The sequence below is a fragment of the Nanorana parkeri genome, unplaced genomic scaffold, assembly GCF_000935625.1.
Source record: "Nanorana parkeri isolate BGI_ZX_2015 unplaced genomic scaffold, ASM93562v1 scaffold995, whole genome shotgun sequence".
Taxonomy (NCBI): domain Eukaryota; kingdom Metazoa; phylum Chordata; class Amphibia; order Anura; family Dicroglossidae; genus Nanorana; species Nanorana parkeri.
The window spans coordinates 93,618-121,589 of record NW_017307263.1 but is presented as its reverse complement, the minus strand read 5'-3'; the positions used below and the strand labels follow the sequence as shown (position 1 = coordinate 121,589).

General features: G+C 41.3%; 1 protein-coding gene across 1 annotated transcript in view; it reads right to left on the bottom strand.

Annotated features, from left to right (window-relative positions):
* The window catches only part of EPS8L3 (EPS8 like 3), a 74,483-nt gene extending 48,727 nt beyond the window's left edge, over positions 1–25,756 (bottom strand). Inside the window, exons 1-2 of the mRNA XM_018566987.1 lie at positions 25,493–25,756; positions 651–693 (exon numbers count right to left, since the gene is read on the bottom strand). Of these exons, the coding sequence (XP_018422489.1) occupies positions 651–676 (26 nt within the window). The 5' untranslated portion in view covers positions 677–693; positions 25,493–25,756. The remainder of the gene's footprint in view (positions 1–650; positions 694–25,492) is intronic.
* Between the last annotated feature and the right edge of the window lie 2,216 nt (positions 25,757–27,972).

Genomic DNA, 27,972 nt, shown 5'->3' with positions numbered 1-27,972 from the left:
AGGGTCCATTTGGCTGATTCAAGTGCTCACGTAAATCCCATTTTGGCCAAATGCTCACATTTGGCTGAAATATAATTTACGTGAGCATTTTAATCAGCCAATGCAAATGTAATCCAGACAATACATACATACACAATATATAACATATTTATTTTTTTACACTTTTTTTCGCCTGAAAGCTTCTGTGGGATGCCAACACTAACAGCATTTAAACAGAGCTTATTACTTAAAACAGGTAGAGAATTTCACAATGTTGCACAGACCTAATTACAAATATTTAACTTAAACACACTGTCAGAAGTTATAAAACAGGAGTGAATTTCCAGACCTGAAAATTTATTTTTGTTCAGAAACACTGAGCAAATAATCCACAAAACACATTTTTCATTTGTGTAGTCTACAAATGTTATAGTCATCAGACCGAATGCAGCACGTCATCAGAAATATCTTTCTCCATATTCTCTCAGTAACTGCACTGCCCCCTCTAGTCATATACCCTCCATAAGAAGACCCCCTTTGGGGGAGAAGAATGCTAGGTCACTCACTCACTGTTTGTGGCCAAAACTTAGATGTTCTAAAGTTTCTTTAGAACATTGAAACAGATTCACATATACTGTAAACTGACTTTGCTACCCAGTAAAATTACTTACTCTATTGCATTCAGGAATTCATCCATAATTCTAATGGCTAAACCTGTATGAAGAAAAATAAAATTTAGTATATATTTTATTGTCAGCGGACATTCATATCCATTTGTTAAACATTATAGCTGTTGCCATAATTTATAAAAAAGGATCTTTTATCTCCGACAGAAATAATTTCTAAAATTGTCTTCACAGAAGGAATTTTGTTTGCAAACAACTAGACTCCTAGAATATCCTATATCCCGTCAAGGTATATGGCAGTGCTCTGGATGCAAGTCTGGCAGTCACATGTTTTTAAGTAGGTCAGGTGCTCGCCGTGGTCAGGCAAGCTTTACATAATTTTCTTGATCTGCATAGTAATAGATCTCTGTTATCTTCACAGTTTAATATGCCCCTGGCCAACTTCTTTTTAAGCAAACTGGATGTTTTCATTCTCATTTGGAGATTGATCACTCTCATTTGGACATGGAATCCGCATAACAGCGGTTTGCTCTAGGACTGAAATTGACCACAGTGGTCTAACCCTCTATACTAGGTTTTATTTGTACAGGTGCTGGAAATCTAAAATTCTCATTATTTCCTATAAGCCTTTAATTGGCATTAAAGTTTACCTTCTAATAATAACAAAGCTATAGAGGATTTAGAAATAACAGAAAAACATTTTGCAATGCCAGAATCTGTGTCTACTGGAGCACATTGTATGCCCCAAATCCCATGGCAATGTAATATTACCTAACTACTGGCCAAAAGGATGTCCAGGAGCAAAACAGTCCTCAACACTGCAAAGGAGGGATTTCTTGCACTTACCCTTTTTTCCCAGTAGTTTATTGGGGACACAATTCAATCTTCTACTGTATGTGTAGTATAGCCTCTAGGAGATTGGTCTCTAGGCGAAGCAAAAGGGCACAGTCTCATCAAGTGGCTATACTCCTCTATGTGTTGTACAAGCTTAGAAATAGCAAGTGTGAGGTACTGGCTTGCAGGATTGTGGATGGTGTATCTGTGTCTCCTGTCTAACCTCCACATGATGAGGGAAATCACTACTAAGCTTAGTTAGTGGTTTGGTTGAGCAAATGACTTGTTTGTTTTATACTATGGACTTACTGTACAAAACCCTCTGCATTGAGCTGTGTTAGTTTACTGCCTTGCTGAATAAAAGCACAGGGCAAACCTGCTTGGACTGTTTATGGGTCTTCCTGTCTCAAGCATGGTTTACCACTGCCACTAGCAGTTGACTCTGTCCCTCTTTTATTTTGTATTCTTTATGTATATTATACGTGGCTAATACATCACATGACATATCACATCACACAATAACATAGACATTAACGATACAGCATTTTGCATGATGAGTGAGCTTGTGCAGAAATGTGAGGAAAACAGCATCCTTGAGAAAGTTAACATCAAAAGGAAAGAATAAACATATTTTCTGTGGATGTGTCATTCGCATACAACCTACAGGATAGCAAAATAGAGGAGGTATCTCTGGTGGAAGTCTTCACCTTTGTGTGGTTAGGGGAAATAATACAGTGGGGAAGAGTGAGAGTACAAAGAAATAGGGCAACAGAGGATATGTTCCAAGAGAAAGAAGAGTGGGGAGGGGAGGAATTAGGTTAGTTTACAAAGCCCCAGTCAAGGTAGGGGTGGATGAAGTAGACTTACTGACCATTGTACCCTCTTCAGGAAGGGGATGGGGAGCACAGGACTTGATGTAACCAGACCAAGCAGTAATCTATGTGATCGAAGAGCTGATGACTTGAGAGGACAGAAGTGTATTGATCAGAAAATGTTACTTGCACTCAATAAAACCACATTTGTCAAAAAGTTTCCAACTTTTCCTTAAGTGCAGCAGTTCTAAGTCTTTCTTATACATATTATCACTCACTCTCACAAATGAATGGGAAAGCGTGGGACTATTCATGATTTTCTATGGTGGGATTTTGGGATGTGAGATAAATCACAGAGTTGTCTGTGAGTTTTAGGATAAAGCGGGTAACACCTGACCATAATATTTAGATTCCTGGGCAGTCCCAGAAGATATGCAAGAGGGTGCCCTGGGTCTCCCCGCAGCTCCAACTTCTGTCATTGGTGTCTGGGAATAGTCGAGAGAGTACTGAAGGGGTTTTCTACCATCTATTCATAATTTGAAGTTGATTTTTAAAATCTTATTTGAAATAGAAGCACGATGGGAAAGTGGATGATGTGGTCCAACTGCTGTGAGGAGAAAGTAATGCTAAGGTCCCTTTCCCATTGGTGTTTGCCATTAGAGCTCCCTTGGTTTATGTAGATGTAATATGTTATATGATATGCGTGGCACACCCTTCACCTAGATTCAATTTATCAATTCTGCTTGGATAGTTTTCAGAAAATTTTAGGGGATCAGAACAGAAAGTGTCTGCAACAGGTAAAGGAGTCTGGGCAAGGCAATCATCTTCAGCATATTGCATCTGTAATTGGGGTTTTACTCCACGAGTCTAGGCCATTCCAAATGTCTCTTAGAAAAGTGGTGATGTTTAGTTCATGGTCATCATGGTCACAATGATCGGAACACCCAAATACTTTATCGCAGAAAAAGACAATTTGAAGGGGAAATGTGATTACAAACAATTTATATAATCTGGAAGCAAGGTTACATTAAAAACCTTTGATTTTTGCAGATGTATTTTATAGTCTGAGAGGGCATGGTAGACCTGCAGATCCTTCAGGAGAGCTGGCAATGAAATCCTAGGTTGAATCAAGTAAAATGTTTGCAAAAGCCGATACCTACCCATTACCTGGCTGTGGATGCTTGGATTGGATCTCACCATTCAAAGAAGAGGTTCAAGTGTTGAAATGAAGATGAGTGGTGAAAGAGGGCATCCTGGATGGTGCCGTTCTTGATAGATAACTTTTGGAGGTGGTGCCATTGATGTTAATTGCCGCAGAAGGAGAGAAATAAAGTGCCCATATTCATGCCAACATACACTGAGTGGCCAGATTATTATGACCACCTGACGTTTGTAGGCAAATTAGCTATAATTAGCTATAATTTCACGCTGAAGTTGGTAGAGGGCCAGACCATTATAAATAGGGAAGCAGGTTGTTTACCACGACTGTAGAAGTGATTTTTTTTCTGAAGATATGGGTAAACAACGCGATTTAACAGCCTTTGAACATGGGATGATTGTTGGCGCTCCAGCCATGGAGCAAGTATCAGCAAAAAAGCAGAATTCGTTAAATGTTCAAGAGCAGCTGTTGTTAAAGTGTTTAAAGACTGGACTGTCAGCTGAAAATCTTGGTCTGAACGTGCAAATTGTGGCCGTCAGCGACTAGTCAATGTTAGGGCAGAATGGAGAGTGGCAAGACTGGTACAAGACAACAGAAGGGCAACAGTGCAGTGTCAGATTCCTCGCATCACCTTTCAACATCTCGTGGAGTCACGAGGCGGCCCAGCGAAGTCATCTCGTGGAGTCATCTCGTGGCCCAACGAAGTACTGATGGGGTGGTCATAATAATCTGGCCACTCAGTGTATGTGAGGGAATTCCTATGTGTTGTAGGGTAATATCTTAGAATTGTACAGAGGAATAGTGGTATTGCCTTTGATCTGGAGTAGGAAATCAAGTCTATCATTCTGCTGGTAATGTCTCTTGCCTTTTCGTTCCGTTACGAACATTCGTTTTATATTGAAGTTAAAAAGCAAAGTACATTTATATTGGAGTTGATGGTAGTTTTTTAAAAAATCCGAAATACGAAATTCGGATATGGAATCCGTTAACGGAATTCGTATTTCGGATAAAAAAAACAACTACCACTCCAATATTAACAAAGGTATTTTGCTTTTTAGCTTCATCATAACGAATGTTCGTAAAGTTACGAAAATATAACCGCCACTAACGAAAATTCGTATTTCGTACGAATCCGAATTGAGTTCAGTTACGAATTACGAAATATGAAATAACGGATATTCCGAAATGAAACAGAACAAATTTTTTGACGGCGCACAAGTCTATCACACATAGGTGTACAGCCTGTTTGGCTCAGATGTATTAGACTCACAAGGAGAAGTTTAAGCCTATTCACCAAGATTTTAACAACTTTTAAGTCGCAGTTGAGATAGGTCTGTAGTTAGTACAGGTCGTCAGATCTTTTGATCGTGTTTAGGTATGACTGTAATATGCGCATGTAGTAAGTCAGAAAGTGGGAAGTAAGGGTTGTCAGAAAGTGCTCATAGTATGAAAATATAAAAAGAAAAAGGTATAATCTCCGTCCCTTGGATGGTGGGCCCACCACACATCAACCTGTTGGTGTTCATGTAACAGTTGCATAATGCATTTTAGAATGGAAAAAGATACATGAGAAGAGTCCTCCCAGCAGTAAATAGCCCTCCATAGTTTCCGTTAGAACTTGTAGAAAATACATGTTCAGTTTTTGGGAAATAAACATTAGCCAGGGTTGAAAGCTGTGTACCTATGATGCCCCTAACTATTTAAAATCTTATATTGTGGTCAGTAATGGTTGTCATGGGGACCCTGAGTATGTTTTTTGCAATCAGTATGCTAGTTCCCATAAACATAGTATTTGGAGAGATACTATGTTGCGAGATGGGGAAGCAATTGTTTCTGAATGTGGGGGAAGTCTGATTGTTTGAAGTGGGTTTCTTGTATGAATGCCTCCCAAGACCTTATGTTTCACAGTTGGTGTAGAATCACCACTCTCTTCTTTGTCACATTCAAGCCTCTGGCATGAAGGGAAACTATTTTCGGGGTGGTCCGCTGGGCGGAAGGGTTGGGTTGCAGGTCAGCCATCAGGGGGAGGTCTTGGGGGGAGGGGGACAGGAAGAGGCAGTTGGGGATAGGGAGCCCAAAGATGGAGAGAAAAAAAGAAATGGCAAGGAGATTGTGTGGAAGGCATAGCTGAGACAAAACAATAGGGAAGGGGTAGAACTATGAGAAAGAAAAGGAAGAGTACCTAACTACCCTCAAGAGGGTAAAGCACAGAAAAAAATCCCAGGAGTCTAAAGACCTAACGTCTGGGAGCTATGAATGTGGGGCGCAGAGTCAAGCAATACAGAACAGTGAAGGTGCACCTTAGGCTTAAAAGCTAAATATAATGGAAAAATCACATGCCTATCTTTACATCAGTCAAATGGACTGCAAATCAAGGTCTAGAGAGGAAATGTGGGTGAGCTGATGGGGATCTAAATAAGATATCTATGCAATGGAGAGGAGCATGACTAACCTACCAGGTACAGTCTTGTTGGACTTCCTGATGCAATGCTAGAGAAGGGTATGCCCTAAAACCTATTCAAATCCTTTTACAAATAATATCAGGCCCTGCTAACAATCATTATTCCATAACAGAACTAATGTGAAGGAATAGGGATGGTGTAATATACTCACCTAATCTCCTTGAGCCCTGGTGAGACCCCCAAAGAGCCCTCGTTAAACTAGGGGGTAACATACACATTACCCATAAGAGCTGCACATATGGGTCCAATGGTCGTTGTACCGTACTGCACACTGAGTTATCTCAAGAGCCACGGTCATTCTCTGGGAAGGGAGAAGCTGGATTGGTCAAAGGCTGTCTAGACAGGTGGGATCTTTCCAGCTGCATGGCATTCACAACCAAGAAACCAACTCCATATGGCCATTACAGTAACAGGGGACCACCTCGGCTCCCAAAAGCCCTGTAGGCAAAACATTAGTAGGTTGGGTGTTCAAGTGACTCAGTGTCCTAGGGCTCCAAACACTGAATGAGATAACCATATATCTAATAATTCCAGCATAAAAGCAAACTACCTCCCAATGCAGGCGGATAGCAAAACATTGTGCTATGTCAATCTGGGGGGGTCTTGGTGCCAGGACCCATAGAGATCATAATAACTACCAATACCAGACAATAACAGGAGTGGAACCATAATGGATGATATCGTGCCTCAGTATTAAACAGTAGTTGCTGAGATGTGTAAATACACAAAACCTACAAAAGTGGTAGAACAATTTGGTGAAATAATTTGCTGGAATGCAGGGGTAATTACTGAACATGGTCTAGCACAGTGCCCCCAATCTGTACCCAAGTAGTAAGTGTCTGACAGTATCAGGGTCCATAGGTGGAAGAAGTAACTCCAGCTAGGGGGGTAGGTATAGAGGGCTATTCAAGTCCCATCTGTATGAGGGTATAGGCAAACTTATAGTCACGAGCAGACAGGGGGTGATGGAGGGGCAATGGCAACAACTGTGTCCCTAAAATCTCTGTTGGATGTAGTCTCATATAGGTTGTTCATTCAGCTGCAATTATTGGCATCCTCCAATTTCAGTTGAAAATTGGTTTATCATTGCTGTTAAGAGAGACAAAGAGGCTTCTGGGCCCTCAGGCACGTTTGACTGGGTACCCTCCAAGGAAGAGAGCTGTTGGTGTAGGTGAGTCGTCTTGTGTTAAACTGCCTGCAGCTTAGACTTGAGACTCTTCTTGATCCTCCAAACCAGGGACTCAAGTTCCCATTTAGTAGGAAGAGAAAATATGAGGACACGCTGCTTGGTAGGGGTGAGCAAGAAGTCACGGGTGACTCCGTCAGCTAGGGGGGTGGAGAAGGTATTGGGGATCTGGGACAAGCATCTCGATCAATCTGATGTGGCAAGTTTCCTTGGGTGTCTGTCACTATCTTGTCTCTGATAGGGTTCATGGTAGTAGACCCGGATGCCACGCGATTGGGTGCCATTGTGAAGGAAAATGCTTCTGGATGCCAAAAGATTGAATTCCAAACATGTGGGGTAACCACCCATCTGTGTTCTCTTTGTCATGGAAGAATAGTTATGAAGGAATCAAATAAATTGAGAAACACTGCCTCGCGGCACAGAGCTCTGAAAGCTACCATCCATTCCCCTCCATTACCAAACCATGCCCTTGAACCTGTCCCTCTTAAATAAGCAGTGAGCAAACCATTTCTATGAAGAAAGGTAATCTACCAGTAATCATCATAACTGTGGCAACAGCGCACAAGACAACAACATAAGGGGAGAGGGCTATGCCCCCTATTGAACTACTGCAGAAAAGTATTTTATTGGGAGTACAAAAAATGATATTTCCTATCATCATTCATTGGGAGACACAGGATCCAGTCTTGCATGTTTGAGACTTTTAAAAACCGCCCTAAGAAAGAGGAGCAAACAGAATACGTGCCAAGGCAATTCTCGAAAAGAATGGTATAACTGGACAATATTTTTGCTAGCAAGAATTTACATCCACATCTAACATCTGCTGATGCAGCCATGCCCATACAAAACAACTAGGTAAACTTGTGAACTGAGGGCCAGGCAGCTGCTTTGCACACCTGGCAGATGAAAGGGCTCCAACCATCCTAGCAGAGGGTGTGTTAGGAAATGGAGGATCTCATCCCTTTAGGGATTAAGTCTGAAAAATTACCTGGCAAATCAATCCAGAGTTGGTCACAATGGAAGACAGGGTCCCCTAAAAAGAACCATCTAGAAATAAAAAAGTCCATCTTCCAAAAGGTAGTGTGTTAGAAATCTCCTTCAGGTGAGAAAGTGAGGGACAGAAGGAGGGGGAACATGATGTCCTTACTGAAGTGATAAGTGGACACAACCTTAGGCAAAAAGCAAGACCAAGGTCTCAAGATTACCTTATCCTTATGAGTAAGACACTTAAAATGTGGGCGGTATCTTCTGTGGCTAACTAAATATATTTTGAGATGCAAGTTATCAAACCATGCTTAATTTCTTTCTTCAGGCATGGTTTCAGCTTTGAACCAAGTGTTTTCTTGCACCTCAAAGTATATTCAGTTAGCCACATGAAAGGTATCGCCTCCTAGGAGAACTAATGACGCAACGAATGGTCATCTGATAAGGATCTTCCTTAGTGGCTCAAAGGGCAGCCTTTGAATCACAGAAAGTTAAAAACCCTTAGAGCTAGAGTGGTTTTAAATGGGAAACTGATGGGAGATCTGGTCAAGCTAGAAGATACTACGGTTCGGTATTAACCATATGAAAGAAACTGGAATACCAGCCTCTTCTTGGCCAGTCATAATGGTGGGAAAGGCTTATGATTCAATCCTCTGGGGAAGTCAAGGGAGAGGTTTCAGCAGTGGAAACATGGACAACAGGGGTGTTCTGATATTTGGGTGACCAGATTGTCCGCTGTGTCTGCCAGTGGATCTTTTGCTCTGGCTATGCATCTGTTTACCTTGAGGCTGTGATGAGATGCCAATAGATCAACATCTAGTGTTCCCCATTGCTGACAAATCTGATTAAACACCTTCAGGTGAAGAGACCACTCTCCAGATCAACCTAGGCAGTCCACTTACTAATTCTCCACTCCTGGTATGGACTGCTGAGAGAGCTGGGACCTGCTTTCCACTCAGCGAAATTTGTGACCTATCTTTTAAACTGTGGCCAAGCTTCATCTACTGCTTTGATAGCTTATATATGCCACTGTTTTGGTGCTGTCGGACTGGATGCCCACCAGCTGTCATGTCCCATGCAAAAGGACAGATATACTGTAGGAATATAAATCACATGCATATGCAGCAGGCTGATCAAAAGTTTGGCTTCCTCTAGCATCCAGAGTCCCTGTATAGAAAGGGTGCTAAGAACACCTCCTCAGCTGAGGAGGCTGTGGAGCACCCCCTTGGAATCCCGACCAGACCTAAAGGGCCTGGTATGAATTGGGGAGGGGATCCCATGCAGTTTTTTTTTATTATTATTATTTTAACATTTAACAACAGAAATTCATTCAGAATGACATTTGGAAAAAATTTCAGATGCATCCAAAATTTTCGTTATTGGAAAATTCAGATACATTTGGATTCTTTCAATTTTAATTTTGAAATTCGGAAGTATCCGAATGTCCGAATTTGCCCATATTTGTCCAAATTTCAATTCAGAATGAAACGAATCGCACATGTCTACTAATTGTGTCGCTAACTTGCTTGATAAATGTCCCCCAATATTTTTATTGCTGTAAGCATTCTTTTTTTGGAGTTCTTCATCCAATACACAGCAAGTGATGATCATGTTTTTGCAAATATGGACACAAACAGTAATAAATAAACTAACAGAGGTTTTAACCCCTTCCCAATAATATCTAAAAATAAATAAAACATGTTTTGACTGCAGTTTGTATATTACAGTATATTAATTACTTATTGGAGTGTTCTTTATTCAATGTCTTTTAAGGAATTGCAGGGAATCGAACAAAATGTTTCAATTTTTGCCTTGACTGATTGGTACTTCCTACCCTTTTCAGAAAACAAATCTTCACGATGGTTGTCACGGGTCACCCCGTCCCTCAGCTCCCCGCACGCAGGCCACCATGGCCATACCACCTACATTCGGGGAGAGAGGCTACCACCCCAGCGCCTGCATATACTATAGGTCTCATGGCATGCCACCACTTCCCACTCTGCTGTCCCCTGCCAGGAAAAAAGGCTGCACTCTCAGCTGTTGCCAAGTCAAGACGGAGTGGAGCTTGTTTTTGGGGCAACCCAGCGCTAAACATGGATCACACCCAAGCTCAGGTTTAAATACTTCATTAGATACGCCTGCTAGCCTGACTGCCTGGTGGTCCTCACAGGTCACACAGGACCACCATACAGCCCTCACCTATGATCCTGCTCTCCCTTTGAAGAGGCTTCACTCACCACCTCTACGGACCATCTAAATTGTCCCATGTATGTATGTGAGATAGGGACCTTAGACTGTAAGCTCTTTGAAAGCAGGGACTGATGTGAATGTGCACTGTGTAAAGCACTGCGTAAGTTATCAGCGCTATATAAATGGAAATAATAATAAATAAACATCACATCAGCAATAAACGTTGGGCTGCCACTGTACCCGTTGATTACTGTGATAGACACAGTATACAAAGCTGACCTGAAAGGCTTAGTACCTTGGGATCACTGTGATTGGTCATAGAGCAGCCGATCACAGCACTCACAGATGTAAACAGTGTAATGTTTACATCTGAGAGCCCTCCCCTTCTTCTTACAACTGAGGGGAAAGGGAGGAAACTAATGAATTAATGAGTCATTATTTAGTTCCTGCAAACAGCAGAGATTGGTGGCAGCAGCAGCAGATTCACGTAAACTTAGCCTTTCACCTCCCTCCTCCTCTCCTATACATCTCATCTCCAGCCAGTCTATTCAGTAACCTGTATATTAACCCCTCACCTCCCTGATCCTGTATGTCTGCACATTACCTCCCTCATCTCCATTGTCTCACTGTATTGGGCTGTAAATTAACCCCTTTGCCAACTCCATTTGTGTATGACCTGTATGCACTATATCCAGTGCACCATTTCTAAGCTCCATTTTTTTTAACCCCCTCAATACCAGCATGTTTATTCATTTTCAAAAAAACTGTGCCAAAAAATGAGATTGCCTTGGGGTGTCTACTTTCCAAAAAGGGGTCATTTGGGGAGTATGCAAGAGGGAGTGCATAAAAGACCACTTACCCTGCACAAGGAGAGACACCAGCAGTAACTTGTCTTATTAGAGGAAGCTCCCACAACGTTTAACACTGGATTACGTACTGCACAGGCCTGGAAGAAATAACCAAAGATCACCAAAATGTAAGTAAAAATACAGAGGTCTCTTGTATTCAGACAGCATTTGCTTATCTATGAGTTCAACCTAAAATTAGGTTCTGTACTTCACAGGATTTTTTGCAAGAAGATCTTTCTTATCAAATATAAGGCCCATTACAGAGTATTGGTAAAAAAAAAACTGCTAATGCCCAGCTAGAACAAATATCTATAGGCAACCTACAGCACATTGGAAGCAGAACAATAGTCTTACATAGTAGTTGGCAGATTAACTACTTGCCGTCCGCCCATTGTATATAAACAGACGGACGACAAGTGCCTTACTGTATATGTAGGGCATTTTTTTTTATGCTCTAGCTCGCTCGCTTGCAGAACACAGTAAACGTTTTTAAAAGCTGGTAACGGCTGTTACATATACGTGCCCGGGAGGCTCTGGAGCTTGCATGGTGCCTAGGAGTGTGCGCCCCCCTTAATAGCTGCTGCTGGCTATCCCAGGCTCCGCTGTCCATCGTGCAGGCCCGGGACTGGCACGGCAGCTATCTGTACTGAGATCGGATGGAGATCAGCACTCTTCCAACTGCTGAACTCCCCTCCGAGCTCTGAAAGCGGTATCAACTAACAAAAATGTAAAAAAACACAAAAAAAGTTTACATTTCCTGCCCCCACCTACACGCACATACAAACATAAATATGCGTCGGGGGAGCCTACATGTCAAAACAACATGTTACATATCATCACGAACGTCAGAGTGCGAGCAATAATTATAGTACCGTTAATCACTGTTAACACTAAATTGATGAGTAGTAAAAGCTTTTAAAGTGTCGCCTATGGCCAATCTTGGATATGGTAGTTTTTTGCGTTTTTGCGGATGCAATTTTAAGGCTTGACATGTTTGGTGTCTTTTTACCCGATGTGACCACGTCTTTTACGATTTACCAAAAAATTGGGTAATAATAAATGTTTCATAACATAATGTAGGGAAACTTTTTTTTTCAAAATTTTCAGTACTTTTTTATTTATATAGTAAAAAAAAAAAGAACAAACCCAGTGGTGATTAAATATCTGTCCCAAAAAATTATATAAAATTAATTTCGGTATGGCGTTGTATGACTGAATAAATGTCAGTCAAAGTACAACAGTCAGTGTGGGCTTCACCCACTGCAGATTGATAGATGCTCTCTACACTATCACCAAGGGTTGCCACTTACAATTCAAAAGCTGACCACCTGAAAAAATCTCATTGGGGTTCTAACACACCCAGAAGCTGCAGAGGCCAGAATATTTCAGTTATACATGTTTCTAGAGTTCCTGAACAAGAGGGGAGGAAACTTTATACTATTATTTTTCTGATGTGAAAGACTTCATGTAGCTTCAGTGCCTAACAGCCTCAAGTCACATAGTTTAACAGAGTATGTCTGAACTGTATTCAGCAACTGTATTCAGCAAAGCACTGCCCCATACTGTAGGTGTTGGGATAGTAAAGACTGACGCAAGGCATTTCCACCTGAACATTCCTATCTGGAAAGTTATCAGCAAATTCTAATACTTTGTACTCTGTGACAGCACTTCTAGCACAGTCTGAAGAATCTTCCTATCCAAATCAGATGATGTTTTTAGAGTAAAGACAGCTTGGAATATTATTAAATAGGTTGGCATCTAGAAAGAAGGAGATCACTCTGTTGCACTGTTTAGGACACGATCATGACAAACACTATGTTAGTGGGGCCTATATGCTTGCACAGACAGGAATTCTCACTAGGACTTGGTCCTTTAGGGGCAGGATTTGAATGGTGTCAACTTGGCACTTCTTTTAATTACTAGTTTTATTAGAAAATCAACTCTGATCTTGGACATTTTAAAAATGATAAAATATTTTACCTAAGAAGGTGTAACCAAGAATACAGCCCAGATAAGTGCCAAAGATGTGTTACATATACCCAAAGGAGGCATACACACCACCAATGTATGCATAGATTGAAACTTAGCATTCTAAAAGATCTGCAAAGGTCAATCATAAGCACTTGCTTTGGTGGGAAGGCCATGGCCAGATCACCAAGTATTATTTTAATGAAAGTCTCAAATGTAAAAAGATTGAAAGCTACTTTTGAATTTACATTAACGTGCTATTATGAGATTTTAATGATTGAGTTTTACTTTAAGTCCAGCAGTACTGTTGTTCCATGTGCATGGTGTTTGCTGCTCTTAAAGGAGAACTACGAGATGAGTGATTTCCACTCACCTCATAGTTCTAGCCGACCTGTGACAATGAGACTGTCACAGGTCGGCTCAGTATATCGTGAGGTGAACGAGCACATACCAGGTTCGCTCACCTCTCGATCCTGTCACGGCTCTCTGCCGTGACAGGGGGAGGGGCTGGATTCCCCTCTCCCCGCTCCGATCTGCCAGCGCTGGCTGGCGGAACGGACGGGGAGGGGCGCGGGTACAGCTGGCTCTGCCTCTAGATAGGCAGAGCCAGCTGTCACTCACGCAGCTGGGCGGATCCCGTCATCTACGTCGGGATCCACTCCGGCTGTGGCGTCTCAGTATACCGCGAGCTACAGCTCGCGGTATACTGAGCTTAGGGTAACGGGAGGACGCTAGTTTGTGTCCTCCCGTTACCCTAAGGAGAACTATGGGGAAAAACACTGACCCCATAGTTCTCCTTTAATAGAAGTTTATGTAAATTTCAACTTTTCTTCTCTTTTTTTTTTCCACTCTTATCTCTATAGGTTGAACTTGATGAACTTGTGTCTTCAACCTGACTAACTATGTAACAAGCAAATTTGCCTCTAGCTTTAACCTGAATTGATGTTAATGAAGCAAAACTGATAGAAATAGACTACCAAAGCAACCGGAAGAAGCTTAGAAAAAAACAAAATATTTTTTAAGGCAAGTATGGATACAATCCCAAGTGTTAAAATATTAGGGCCCTGCTTACATAAGCAAATAAGTGGAGCTTGTTCCCATAAATTCCCATTTGATTCCTAATTGCTTGTGTTTTCTCATGTTGAACATTGAAGCATTATGAGTTTGAAATGGCATATACTAACAGATTTTTTATCTTTAAACTTCAGTTAACAATAAAAAGCTTTTGCATTCTAAGAGAAGGTAAGAAAGACATGATACTGGAGTTCATATGAAAGATTTGCTTTTTTTCTTATATTTTAATAGGAATGTATAATGTTTTTTTATGTATTATGTTCAACACTGCAAAATAAACATTTTAAAATATATATATTTTTTTAGTTAGGTAAGTATGAAATGTTGTAAATTAATATTTAAGATTTACAGTTCCAGCCAGGTGAAGCTCTAGGCACAGGTGTTTTCATATATTTGACAGGCTGTTCTTAGCAGCTTTTCTGAAAAAGCTTGGTATCAAACTTATGCACATAACTCAGTGAGTTACAAAGAAATGATGTGCAGTAGGAAAGTCATCTACCCACCGTGTGTCCTTTTATAGTAGTCGGTATGTGCAGTGGACAGAACAGAGCTTTGCATGCCCATGGTATAATATAGATGCATGCTCACCATGGGTCATTATTACATTACAGACATGTGCAGTAGTCAATGCAGGGAGACACCATTTTCTCAGTCCAAGCTGGATGAAAGGCAATGGAGAAGGCACCATGCCCTTCAAATAGTGCAGCCTCCATGCCTTTATGATGTGGAGAGCTGCAGGACAGCGTATGCCTTTTTGTTGCTGTGCAGATAGTGTAATCATTAATCTAAGTCATTATCCAACCTTCAGTACAAAGTGCATGTGTATTTTTCTATGTTCAACCCAAGAAATAAAAGAGGAGTTTTTTGGAAATGGAGATTTGGTTAGAGAAAAAGAGGAGATTTTTGGAAATGGAGAATTTGGTTAGAGAAAATGGGGAGCAGTTTAATTTAAACATAAAGTTTGAAAATTTTGATAGCCACTCCCAACCCAGCTATTATTTGTGTTGTTCAACGCAGTTAACAACAATACTATTTTATTGCTTGGTGGAGTTGCATATGACGACATACTGTGTTGTGCTATTAGTGTTATTATGGTTACACACTTAATTGGCTTTCTGACGATCAACAAGTAGGTGTGAGTGTAATGTTGCAAGACCTCATCTTGAAAACTCTGCCTCTGTTTTGTAATACTGTTATGGGATTTATTCTATCGGGCACAATGAGGGGAATTTATCAAAACTGGATCATGCAAAATCTGGAGCAGCTGTGCATGGCAACCAATCAGCTTCTCTCTTTCATTTTCAAAGCTTAACTGAACAAACTCAAGAGAGACACTGATTGGTTGCCCTGGGCAACCCTGATAAATTCCCCTCAGTGTGTATTAGGCATTTATCCTGTAAGTAATATAACATTCTCCCAGAATTCACTGGTGGACACCGATCATTAATTAGGAAAGGATGGGTATAGATTCTGCCTCTAGAAGGTAGGACACGAGACAATGCAAAGCAAAAAGCACAATCACCTGCATGTGCAACATGAGCTAAGTTTAATTTAGCGACCTTGCTTTCAAGCTAAAGATTATTTTATCAATAGCTACTGAAAGTATCATATCAGATTCTGACATCCTGAATATTCACCCAAGCAGCCAATCTTACTTGCAGCGCCATACCAGACGCCCAGTTTAAGACAGTCCTTGCAGAGTCCACTACCGACATCAGTGTTCATACTGAACACCCACTTTGTGAATTCAATGTATGACTGCCCTGTCCTCTCTGTATGCTGTCAAACCCCCAGATCTGGATATTCAGTGCGTGCTTTCATTAACAGATCATTGGAGTGTTCAGTTGACTATACACTGATGGTTCAGGTGTATCTCTTGCCAGAGCATGTTTTGCCAGAGCATGTTTTCCCTGTCTTTTTCTATATCTCTCTATCTGGGCACGGTTTCTAATGCTGTCATCTTTTATGGCTGTTCCTGATTCTTCTATTGCAATCTTTAGGCTGGCAGCACAAATTGCCATAGTAATTTGGATCTGTACTGTTTCCTGAGGGCACAGGTTCAGGATGCACAGGGGATGAGCAGGGCTTGCACACGCCTGTACTTGATTTGCCTGCCAACTTTGTACTACACCAGCAGCCAAGGATGCTTCCTATTTACCTGTCCTGAATCCCCCTGCTGCTGCTGCAAGGGACCAGGTAAGTAGCTCATCATTTGCATTTGGATTCCTGAAGGGATTCTATTTTTCTTGGGGCTGTTATTACTTTTGACATGTCAAACACCAGAAAGAGGACCAATCGCCATGCTGACACTGGCAAACCCCTGCTGACAGCCATGAATTTGGATTGTTCTGTGTGTAACCTCAAGTTCTATAGTGCCCTCTCTCACTCTGTGATGCCTATTTTCTGACCCCTCTTTCAACCCATCTTTGGTTCTTTCTGGAGTGACCTTGGTAGCCATTGGTGTTACAGAAAGCATCCCACTCTTTTCCCTGATTTACACTCTCTGAGCTTCTTCACTAAGGGCTTCCACCAATAAGCCTGATTGTGCAGACTACTTCCCCTTTTTCCCTCCTGATTAAACTGCGAGAGGTGGTGTCTACAGGGTACAAGATTTCTACCCTGTCCCTTTTTTAGAGTTTTCTTTTAACTTCCACCATCCCTAGTTTTCCACAGAGAGCTGTGGATTTGTTCCAGGTGGTTTAGGGCCTTGTCCCTATGGTGGTTTATTAATTGGGATTTTTATTCAAACCTGTTTTCCATACCTTGGTGAGACAGATCTGCTCATCCCAGTTAGACCTCATGACACTCAATGGCTTGGTTAGAACCTAAAAGTTTTGGATGGAGTTTATTTGGTGGTGGCTTCCCTGCAATAGGGAAAGTTCTTGGTTTCTGTGGACATCCAGGATACCTATCTCCATGTCCCCCTTTTTTTGAAGCAGTAACAATTTCTCATGCTTTGCTACAAGAGATTCGCACCCAGGAAATTATCTCTAGTGTTTCATCAGATCTGTCAGTGGTGTGGAATATCAGACAAGGGTCCCATAACCATCACAAATGCACATGTTTGAAGCCAGAGCAAAATTACTTACTAGCCAATGTGGTGAACTCTGGTTGCTCTTTGATTGCAGTATTCTCTAAAATATGTGTTTCTGCCACTGAAGCGTTTTCTTCATCTTCTGTAGAGTGTAGGGGATCAATTCAGATGGAATCCCTACTATACTGATAGCACCATACTAACTTACAGTAAATGACCAGGGTACACTGGCTTAGTTTGTCTGGTAAGATGCCCTATGGACATCCTCGACTTGTCTGGACCTTCTGTCTCAAGGTCCAATTTTGCATCCTGCTTCTCAGTTACTGGCTTTTTTTTGGCATGGCTATTGAAGCCCAGGTATAAAGTGCCAAATATTTTATTTATTATACGTTATACACATCATTGTGGTTTGAATAATTATATTTATTATTATATTATAGAGACACATTTCAGCTCAGCACATTTTGATATTGTTTTAGATTTATTCACCTTCATTGGTTTTAGTGCCTGGTAGTTTTGTCGTGAGTAACATCTGGCGGGAGGTGATTTGTTTTATTGGGATTTATTAGATAATCTACTAGAAATAGAGGGATTAGTAGTGGTGAGACTCTCCTGGTAATTAGCGACAAAAGGATTAGATATTTATTGATGCTTATATATGTGTCAAATGTATTCAGATTCTTACTGGTAGTGAATTTCAAACCTTTAGCCAAAACTTTCAATTCATCTTTGTTAAGTGTACAGCTATGCAGATTATAAAGCCTTCTCCTTTTGTTCTCTCATTCCTGCCCTACACCCTCTCTTTCTCTTCTTGTTGGAATGTAATGTCCTCTTTTTAACCGATTGTGTCCCAATCGGTACCACATAGGTTGATGTTGGTAAGGGTTCCTTAAAAAAGGAGTTGTGGGCGATAGGGGAGAGGTTACGTTTTTTTCTTGAATAAACTTAATTTTCAGGATATCTACTGTCTATTAATTGGCATCATTTAATTATGTAAACTTGTTGTAAAGAGGAGCTGGTTTCATAAACATATCTTCTGTGTGATCTCTTTTTTTTAAATTTATATTGCCAACCTTGATTAGGAGTATTAATGCTTTGATGATCTTTTTTCCAACTTACTTGTTTAGAAGATTCTCTAGAAGTAGAAATTTCTTCCCCTTTCCTGGGGTGTATTCTGTCTAAGTCTTTTACTGGAGATGATTGAGTTGATGTGATAACCTGTATATCTTCTTCTCCAGTTTGCCACTTAAAAACTTTAATAACTTTTTTTAAATCTGCCCAATTTCTGAAAAATGTCTTACTTTTTTTGTTTTTACATTCAGCATCAAACTTATACAAAAAGGTTTTTTTATTCACCTGTGAGAGGTTTGAAATTCGCTCCCAATAGTAATCTTAATAAATTATACACATATACTGTATAAGCATCAATAAATTAATCAGGAAACTAAATATTAAGAAATATTTTAATGGTAAATCTAAGGGGGTTATTCACAAAGCTGCCAAAGGCAAAGCCGGCTGTGACATCAGTTTTTGTTGTTTTGTTTGTTGTTGTTTAATGACAGACCAGCGTCCCCAGGTCACTTGAGGACGCTGATCTGTCATTACAGTACAACAACTGGGTGGAGCCAGCCATGACATCTCGGCCAGCTGTTGTCATTTACTTGGGGGGAAAGGTCTGCTTCGCAGACTATGGCCAAGCCGAGCCAAAGCATATGCGCTTGGCTTGGCTGAGCCGTTTGCTTGCCTATGGCGGCTGTGCGGGTTATAGTGAATAGCCCGTACAGCAGCCCTTTGGTTCGACTGACCCAAATGGCTCAGGCGGCCAAAGTGAGCCGAAGTGAATTATTGAATAAACTTCTAAATGTTGAATAAAGATCCCACTGCTGAATACAATAAAGGCTTAAAAGTGCTGGTGAAAGAGGGATATAGATCAGGTGTACTAAATAAAAAAGAAGAAAAATACCAGATTCCATCTAGTTGCAAAATTCAGATCATTTACTATCTACCAAAAATATATAAAGATAGTTTCAAACCCCCTGGGACACCTTTAGTAAATAGGATCGATTCCCTAACAGCCAGGATAGGAGAATATATAGATTTTTTCTTACAGCCTATTGCATATTCCATCGATATGTACTTAAAGGATATGAAACATTTATTACAGATCCTGGAGGACATCACTTTAACAAAATAAACCATTTTGATTACAGTGGATGTTGGTTCCCTATATACCATCATAAAACACGAAGATGTTATTGAAGCAACAAATTGGGCATTGTCAAAAGAGCAAGACGGCAACATATTACAAAAAACATTTAGAGGGTTATTCATTATTGACACGAATGATGCAGCCGTACCTTTGGCTTGATCCTTCAGCTCTCTTTGGCTGCCGGAGCCCTTCAGTTCAGTCGAACCGAAGGGCTGCTCTATGGGTTACTCACAATAGCCCGTACAGCAGGCCGAAGACAGCCAAGTGGCTCAGCTGAGCCGAACGCATATGCTTTAACTCGGCTGAGCCGTAGTCCCAGCCGAAGCGCGGAGAACAGTCCGCAAATGACAACAACTAGAGGACACTGGGCTATCATTACATGACAACAACTGGGTGGAGCCGGCTGTGATGTCACGGCTGGCTCCACCCAGCTGTTGGCCTTCAATGACAGACCAGCGTCCTCATGTTATTTGAGGACACTGAGCTGTCACTAAATAACAACAACTGGGCGGAGCCAGCCGTGACATCACGGCTGGCTCCACTAATTTGTTTTTATTTGTATGGGACCTGCGGGCAGACTGTCAGATGGTGGACAAATGTAAACAGTTGAACGGAGCTAGCGGTGAGGTCACCGCTAGCTCCGCCCAGTTGTTTATATTTTGCCGGCCTCTGTCGGAATGTAATTCTGCAGCAGGAGTTTGTCACGTGTGGATGGGTCGTTGGGAGTCAGGGGGGCAAGGTGCTTTTCCAGTGGGGATTCTGGAAAAGCACCCTCTCAGTGCAGGGGGCATGTGACCTGGTATGGCAGGGAGGGGGGGATGCCAGTCATGTGCTCGGATCAAGGGTCTGGTTGGGAATTTAAGGGGGATCCCATGTTTTTTCCCCTTTTCTTGGGGGCGGGGTTCCTCCTTAAAATTCCTACCAGGCCTTAAGGGCCTGTTATCACTTTTGAGGGGAACCCCACGCTTTTTTTTTCTTTTTTTAAAGTAGGGGTCCCTCCTAACTTTCCTACCAGACCTAAACGGTCTGGTATGGTTTAGGAGGGGGTCCCCACGCTGTTTTTCTTTTCATTTTTTAAAATTATTTTTATAACATTTTAATTTTTTATTTCTTTTAATTTATTTACATTACATATGTGAGAAACGTAGGTCACACATTCACACTGTCCACAATCCTGTCAGCCAGTGCCCCACTATATATATCATTTTGTTATGCATAATTATAAAACAAATGCATATGGCAATCATAGTCGTTAAAAATACGGGGAACACCAATTGTAAGAAAATTCTCCATTCAATCCTCTTTGAAATCAGGCACCCAAAAAAATGTGTGTGTGATCAGCAGTAATTCCACATTTAAAGAGAATAAAGCAGATTCTGAAGCAGCCCTGTGAGTTCTGCCAAAAAATAGTTTGCAATATTCCACGTATGGGCACCAGACCCCAAGCGAACTGAAAAAACCCTCAGAGAAGGCAATTTTACAAAGGTCACTTAATGATCAGAATGCAGCTTTGTAGTTTTACATTAAAGTGGAAGGTCATTGCTGCGAAAAGAGTCAGGACATAATGTGTTCAACCACTACCTAGACTAGGGGCAGCCAAACTTTCTACCTCCAGCTGTTGTGAAACTACAAATCCATTCATGCATCTGCCTCTGAAGTCATGCCTGTGGCTATCATCAGAGGCTTATCTACCACAAGCCAAACTAGGCATTTGCCTTGGGTGGCACTTTCCAGGGGGGCGGCAAAAAAACAGCACCCCCAAACCAGTAAGACAGAGCCTCACCTGCCATTGAGAGAAAAAAAATTATCCTTACCCGAATCCACCAACGAGCTTAGTCTCCTCTCTCCAATGCTAAGGGTGATACAGCATGTGCCTGTTACTAGTTAAACAGGCGCTTTCTAGATGCCTAATGAAGGTGTCCATGTAGACTCTGAAACATTGCTGTATAAATATGACTATTTGATCCTGTGCAACATTGTGAGAAGCTACACTTCTACTGTTAATGTATCCAGCTGTGCCTTCTGCTATTTCATCACTTCAGCACTCTCTATTAAAGCTATTTAAGTAATTTTCCCCTGGATATCTATTTTTATCATCTACCACCAAGGAACCTTGCTTCAGTTCAGGAAAATCCTACATTTGTATACCTTGTCAAAGCGGGACAGATAAGTTGTCATCTGTAAAGGAATTGAGCAGAAAACTTCCCAGTGGGGCATAGTGATGTACGCCTGACAACAGTCTATCAATTCTTTATAGAAAATGTATTGTTATTGCGGTTTGTGTTTTGTTTGCCACATTACCATCTTTTCCTTTTTTTGTGTACCCTGTGTATCAGGGTTTGAAATGTTGTCGGTAGGAAAAGAAGATAGGTGATATACCCAACAAGCAAAGATAACAATAAAAACTTAACAGGAATCCTAATCCTTCCCAGCTCTAAAAAGAAAAAAAGTTTCCTGGTGGGCTGGGCTGTAAGTATCACTGATCATAACATAGTCACTGTTTACATCTCATAAATAGTTTACAGATCAGTAAATATTGTCTGTGATAAAACATCAGAGTTCATCTCTTCTTTTAAAAAGCTTTCTACCAAAACGTAAGTACTGATCTCTCTCTTCTTCTAATCACCGAATGAATATGTTGTTGTCACAGTTCGTCGGCACATGCTATAAGAACATCGCTCTGACTGAGGTCAGCGGAGGTCAGCTGTGCAGGAGAGAGAGAGAGCTTAACACACATCTCCTTAGCGACATTTCGAGACCATGCGGCCCCGTCCTCAGGCAAACAGAGGACGGGGCCGCATGGTCTCGAACGTCGCTAAGGAGATGTGTGTTATCTCAGTCAATAAACAGCATTGACTTTAATATCATGGAGTGCGAGTGACGACTTTTATCTATCTACATTTCACGGAGGCATCCGTTGTCGCCACCGCACCCACCCAGTTGGATTTGGGTTTTTGTCCGGTCAGGAGTGCGATGGGACAGGAGGATCAGGCTTGTACGGTAGTGACGGCTCTGCATAGGGGGCTTGTCAGCCCCCTATGTGATAGCAATAAAGTTAAGTGTAAAAACATAAATAAATAAAAAAAATTAAAGTAACAAAACATTTTTTTTTAAAGTGACATTTTTTTAAAGTCCTCTGCCCCCTTGGCATGACATGTTTGGCGTCTGTTTACCCGTCGTGACCCCATCTTTTATATGTTACCAAAAAATTGCAACGGACAAAATGCATGTACAGTCAGAAAGAGATTGTACCAATGTAACTTGCATGGGTAATGTGCCAGGTAAAAACTTTTGCTGTCAAAAAAGAACAATATAGCAAGACTACAATTTGCCATTGAACATATAGGCAAAGGCCAGGTCTTTTTGGGCCAATGTACGGTGGACTGATAAATAAAATATAAGAGTTGCTTGGACACAGTTACAGTAGGCATGTTTGGTACAAACAAAAACAATATTACAGAAGAAGAACCATATTTTAAAATGAAGACAGACACAGTTTTTGTATTTACTCAGTGCAACGTATAACAACCAAATTAAACATATAACACCCCCTCCTAAAATTACTTGTAAACTCAATCAGGTGTAGCTAATCACCTACTCAATGGCACACAAAGCCATTTGACTTTCAACTGTGATCAGCTGTGGGGGTCATTTTGATTAGATCAGCATGAAAAGAGCTTTCCTGGAGCATTTCAGTCCCTGGTAGTGCAACTGAAGCAAACAATCAACTATGTGTGAAAAGGCACTGTCAAAAGATCTGTGGGATAAAGTTGTGGACAAGTCAGGATATGGATACAAAAAAATGTCAAAGGCTTTATTAATGCCTAGAAGCACGGAGAAGTCTATTATTAAGAAGTGGAAGGTAGTTGGTACAACACAGACCCTCCCTGGATCAGGACTTTGCTCCAAACTGGATGAAAGAGCCAGGAGGAAACTGGTCAGAGAGGCTGCCAAGAGGCCTACAGCAACTCTGAAGCAGTTGCAGGAATTTATGATCATTGTGTGTATGTGGAAACAATATCACAAATTATCCACAAATGTGGCATGTACGGGAGGGTTGCAAGAAAAAAAGCCACTCCTCAAGAAAGGCCACTTGCAATCACGACTGAGCTTTGCCAAAACACACCTTGAAGATGGAAAAAGGTGTTATGGTCAGATGAGACTAAAATTTAATTGTTTGGCCTCAACAGCAAACGATATGTCTGGTGGAAATCCAATACAGCTCACCATCCAAATAACACCTTTCCTATAGTAAAGCATAGAGGTGGTAATATCCTGTTATGGGGGTGTTTCTCTGCAGCAGGGACTGGAGCACTTGTCAGGATATAGGGAAAAATGGATGCAGCAAAATACCATCAAATTCTTGAGGACAATCTGCTGCCCTCTGCCAGAAAGTTGTCAATGGGAAGAAGGTTTACCTTCCAACATGACAATGACCAAAAGCACACTGCAAAAATGACCACACAGTGGTTGAAGGAAAAAAAGGTGAATGTCCTTGCATGGCATAGTAGTCAGAGCCCAGACTTAAACCCCAATGAAAACCTGTGAAATGACTTAAAGACTGCAGTCCACAAACGGTCACCATCAAATTTAACTAAGCTTGAGCAGTTCTGCAAAGAAGAGTGGGCAAATATTGCAAAGTCTAGATGTGCAAAGTTAGTAGCGACATATCCCAACAGACTTAAGGCTGTAATTAAAGCAAAAGGTGGTTCAACAAAATACTGACACAAGGGGGTGAACCTTTTCCCAACTCAGGGATTCTGTTTTTGAATTGTTTTTCTTTTCTGACATGTTGGTGTTTCACTTGGATTTTATAAGTTGCACTGAGTAAATACAGCTTAATAAAACAAAAACAGTCTGTCTTCATTTCAGGCTGCAAAGCAACGAAATGTGATTATTTTAAAGGGGGGTGATTCTTTTCTATACCCACTGTATCATCTGTGAAGCATGGTGGTGGAAATGTTATGGCTAGTGGTAGTGCTTTGCTGCTTCGGAGCCTGGGAAGCTTGCAGTCATGTAGTCAAATATGGATTATGCATCATATCACAGTGTGCTTCAAGAGAATGTGAGACTATTTGTCTGAAAGTTGAAGTTGAAACAGAAATTAGTTTGTCAACACATCAAGCCTGAATGCCATTGAAATTTTGTTGAGGGACCAAAAACTGGCAGTTCCTGCAAGGAAATCCACAAATATCTTGCAACTGAAGGAACTGTGCATAAAGGGGTGGTCAACAATTTCATCGAGTTGATGTTAGAGACTTGTAGGACAGTTTTGCAAAACATCCCCAAGTAGTCAATTTTGCTAAAGGTGGTCAATATCGACTTCTAAAGCCAAGGATCTATGTACTTTTTCCAAAGTACACCATTACATCTGTTCATATATTTGTTAATTAACAAATTGCCCTTTCAATCTTTTATTGAAGTATATTACTTTTATCTGTAGGTGCTGTTTAAATGCAAATCTAGTGTTTGCTTGTTCAAATATGCTTCCATGGCATGTACTTACTTTTTCCCATGAAGGTACAGTATATTATCAGGAAAAATGCCTAACCCCAGATGTTCTTTTGGTTACTCTGCTTGTCTCTATCTGAGCTTCTAAGAAGGTATAAGTTTGTTCAGTTAGCAAAGAAAAGTGTTATTCACTTACAATGATAATTTGTTGGACTGCATGCATGTAGACAGAGGTGGCTAGAAAAAAAAGACTGGAGGAGACCGACAGCACTGAGTTGCGCAAAAAAAAAACATTAAAAACATTATTTTCTAAAAAAAGAAAGCTCAGTAACCATTTATGATTTACAGTGAATTAGCAAACCCAATGTCACCCAGTTAGGGTTTATATCTACCAAAAGTTGCTTTCATTTGAATTAAGGATAGGTAAGGTCTCTAGGTAAGAATTGGCAAAGTTTCATTATTAAGTGGAATCTCTCCTGTCAGCAGTTATATAACTGAGAGAGTTCTGAATCCAGGGCTGCTCACTGACCCCCAGTGTGAATATCTACTAGAATAAATACATAGAGATAGCTTTAGAGGCTGATTGTCTTAATGAGCTTCTCAGTTAACTTCGACACGAGGGATTCTCTTTAAAACTGCTTAACATAACAATAACTAAGCCCAGTGATGTGATTACCTTCTGACTTGGTCCTGAACGACTATCCTCAATTAGAAGTCCATCCACAGTACAGTATCCAGAAGAGACCTTAGCAGGGTGCTAGGAAAGCTTCGATGTATCGATAAACGTATAGTGCTAATAGACACATGCACTATGGTTAAATGTGCTCACTGATCTGTCTGCTTACAGGTGACACTCCCTTTGTCCTTTGCCCAGGACATACTCTAATAGGTGTTTGCGTAATCATGCAATTATACCCTAGCAGAGTTTATGCACCTCCCCTTAACAGATCATCCACATCATTGCTTCACAGCACCCTCAGTGCTGCATAGGCATATGTCACTTCCTGTGCTGGCCAATTCTCGAACCTTTAATTTCACGAAGAACTCAATATACGGGTGCGAGCAATTCTGCCATGGCAATGTATGTGATGAATCATTCTGGAGCTGCGTCATGTAATTCTTAAGCAAGTGCTTAGAGACGGTTTTCCATCCTATTTAACTTGTAGAATATTAACTTTGGCTTATGCCTGATTAGTAGAAGAATGCAAATGTCTAGATAGCAACTCTTGTTAATGGACACTCAAAGTTAAAGTGATATTAAAGTTAAAAGGATTTTAAGCTATTTCAAATGCTAATTAAATCACTTGCAATGGATGCTGCTCCTTGAGGTTTGAAAGTTTTAGTTTCCTGCAGAATCAGCTGGTGCCCTGAGCAGTGGTCCTGGCTTTAGAGTGGCTCCTTTTTCAAGCAGAGTGCTATACAGTCACCCTTATGCAGGCCCGGATTCCCCACAAGGCCACCGAGGCCCGTGGCAGAGGGGCCGTTCGTTTACAAGTGATTGCGGCGATCACTTGTAATATGTGTGCAGTCCCCTCCCCCGCACCTACCTCTCTCCGCTGGTCTTCGGGACTCCGTCCTCCCGAATCTCTCTCCTGTCCTTGCCGCCGATACAGTGAGCAGAGAGGCAGGGTTAAAACTAACCCTGCCGCTCCGTGTACACAGTGAGAGGGGAGAGCTGCGCTCTTCCGCTCTCACCTGTCACAGGAGTTCCAGCACAGTACTGTGCTGGAGCTCCTGTATTGGAGGTGACAGGGTCAATAAAGAGAACCTGTCACCTCCAATTTCTATCATACAGATTGTTTTGTTTTCTCCTGTGTGGTAGCAATAAAGGTAAGTGAAAAGAAATTTGATAAAAAATAATAAAAAAAAGTGCCGCCCCTGCCATCCGGTTCCATTCTCCGTTGATGGGGGGGGGGCTGGTTGTCGGGGAGGGGGCGCATTGCGGAACCTGGCCTTGGGGCGGCAGGGAGAGCAAATCCGGCCCTGCCCTTATGTATGCTAGTAAGCTGTGTTTGTCTCCACAGACACAGCGAATCAAGCTACTTCCCTCCCTCCTGGCTCCCTCTACTCCCTCCTCCCTTCTCCAGGCTAGTAGATGAACAGTTGCTGGAGTCTGTTCTGTCCCTTGTGATCTTGTATTGGACAGGAAGTTCTGGTAAGCTGAGCTGGGAGACTTGGAAGCAGCTGTTTTGAAACATGATGATTGTAAGTGTTTGGGCAAAAAAGTGAAGCAATGCTTTGTTGGGCAATGTATATTTGCTTGATCTGGATTCATTTTAAAAAAAATACTACTTTGAGCCTGACTCTTCATTGGTGTCAGGCAGAATGTGAAAAATAATTAACAAACAAGTCAAAATGATCCTTATTTACCTATATGAGTATGCTTTTATGTATCATTAAACTCAAATTTAAGACGAGGTAAAAAAAGAAGGCCTTACTAGTTAAGTTGCATGATATATTTGTGATATGCAAGATGCAGGGAAAGTCAAGCTTAATTACATAATACCTAGAAGAAAAATTAAACCTGAACTCAAGGCAAATGAGAAAACGCGCAGTTTAAATACACATAAGTAAGATTTTTTTTTTCCAACTTGGCCTGACACTATGCACTTATACTCCTGTGAGAATGAGCAGAGACCCGCTCCTCATGGAGCAAGGGCCGATGTGGCTGAGCTGGACCAGCGGACCCACGGAAGCCAATTCTAAACGAATTTAGGTAGTGTCCCTTCCCTTTACGCTATATGTTTTTCGTGGTGATAATGGACCTTCACTATGGAGAGAGTTTCACCTATGGACGGGGAAGCTAAACTTTTCCACTTCCTAACTATAGTGAGCCTGGCTGCCAGTAGGATATGGACCGTTAAGCGTCTATAGTTAGCTGGGACACGTTCTATCCCCAGAGAAAGGACCGCCAGAGCAGGTGATGGGTCTACCGGGACACCGATAATGTCCGCTATAATCTGAAAGGTCGACCTCCAAAATTCCCTTAGGTGTCTGCATTCCCATAGAATGTGGTGCAGAGTGCCCTCCATCCCACATTCCCTCCAACACATTTGGGAAGTCGTTGTAAACATCCTGGCCAGCCTGTAGGGTGTATAGTACCATTGTAGGGATATCTTATAGTGCATAGCCCACAATTCTATGCATCTAGTGGTT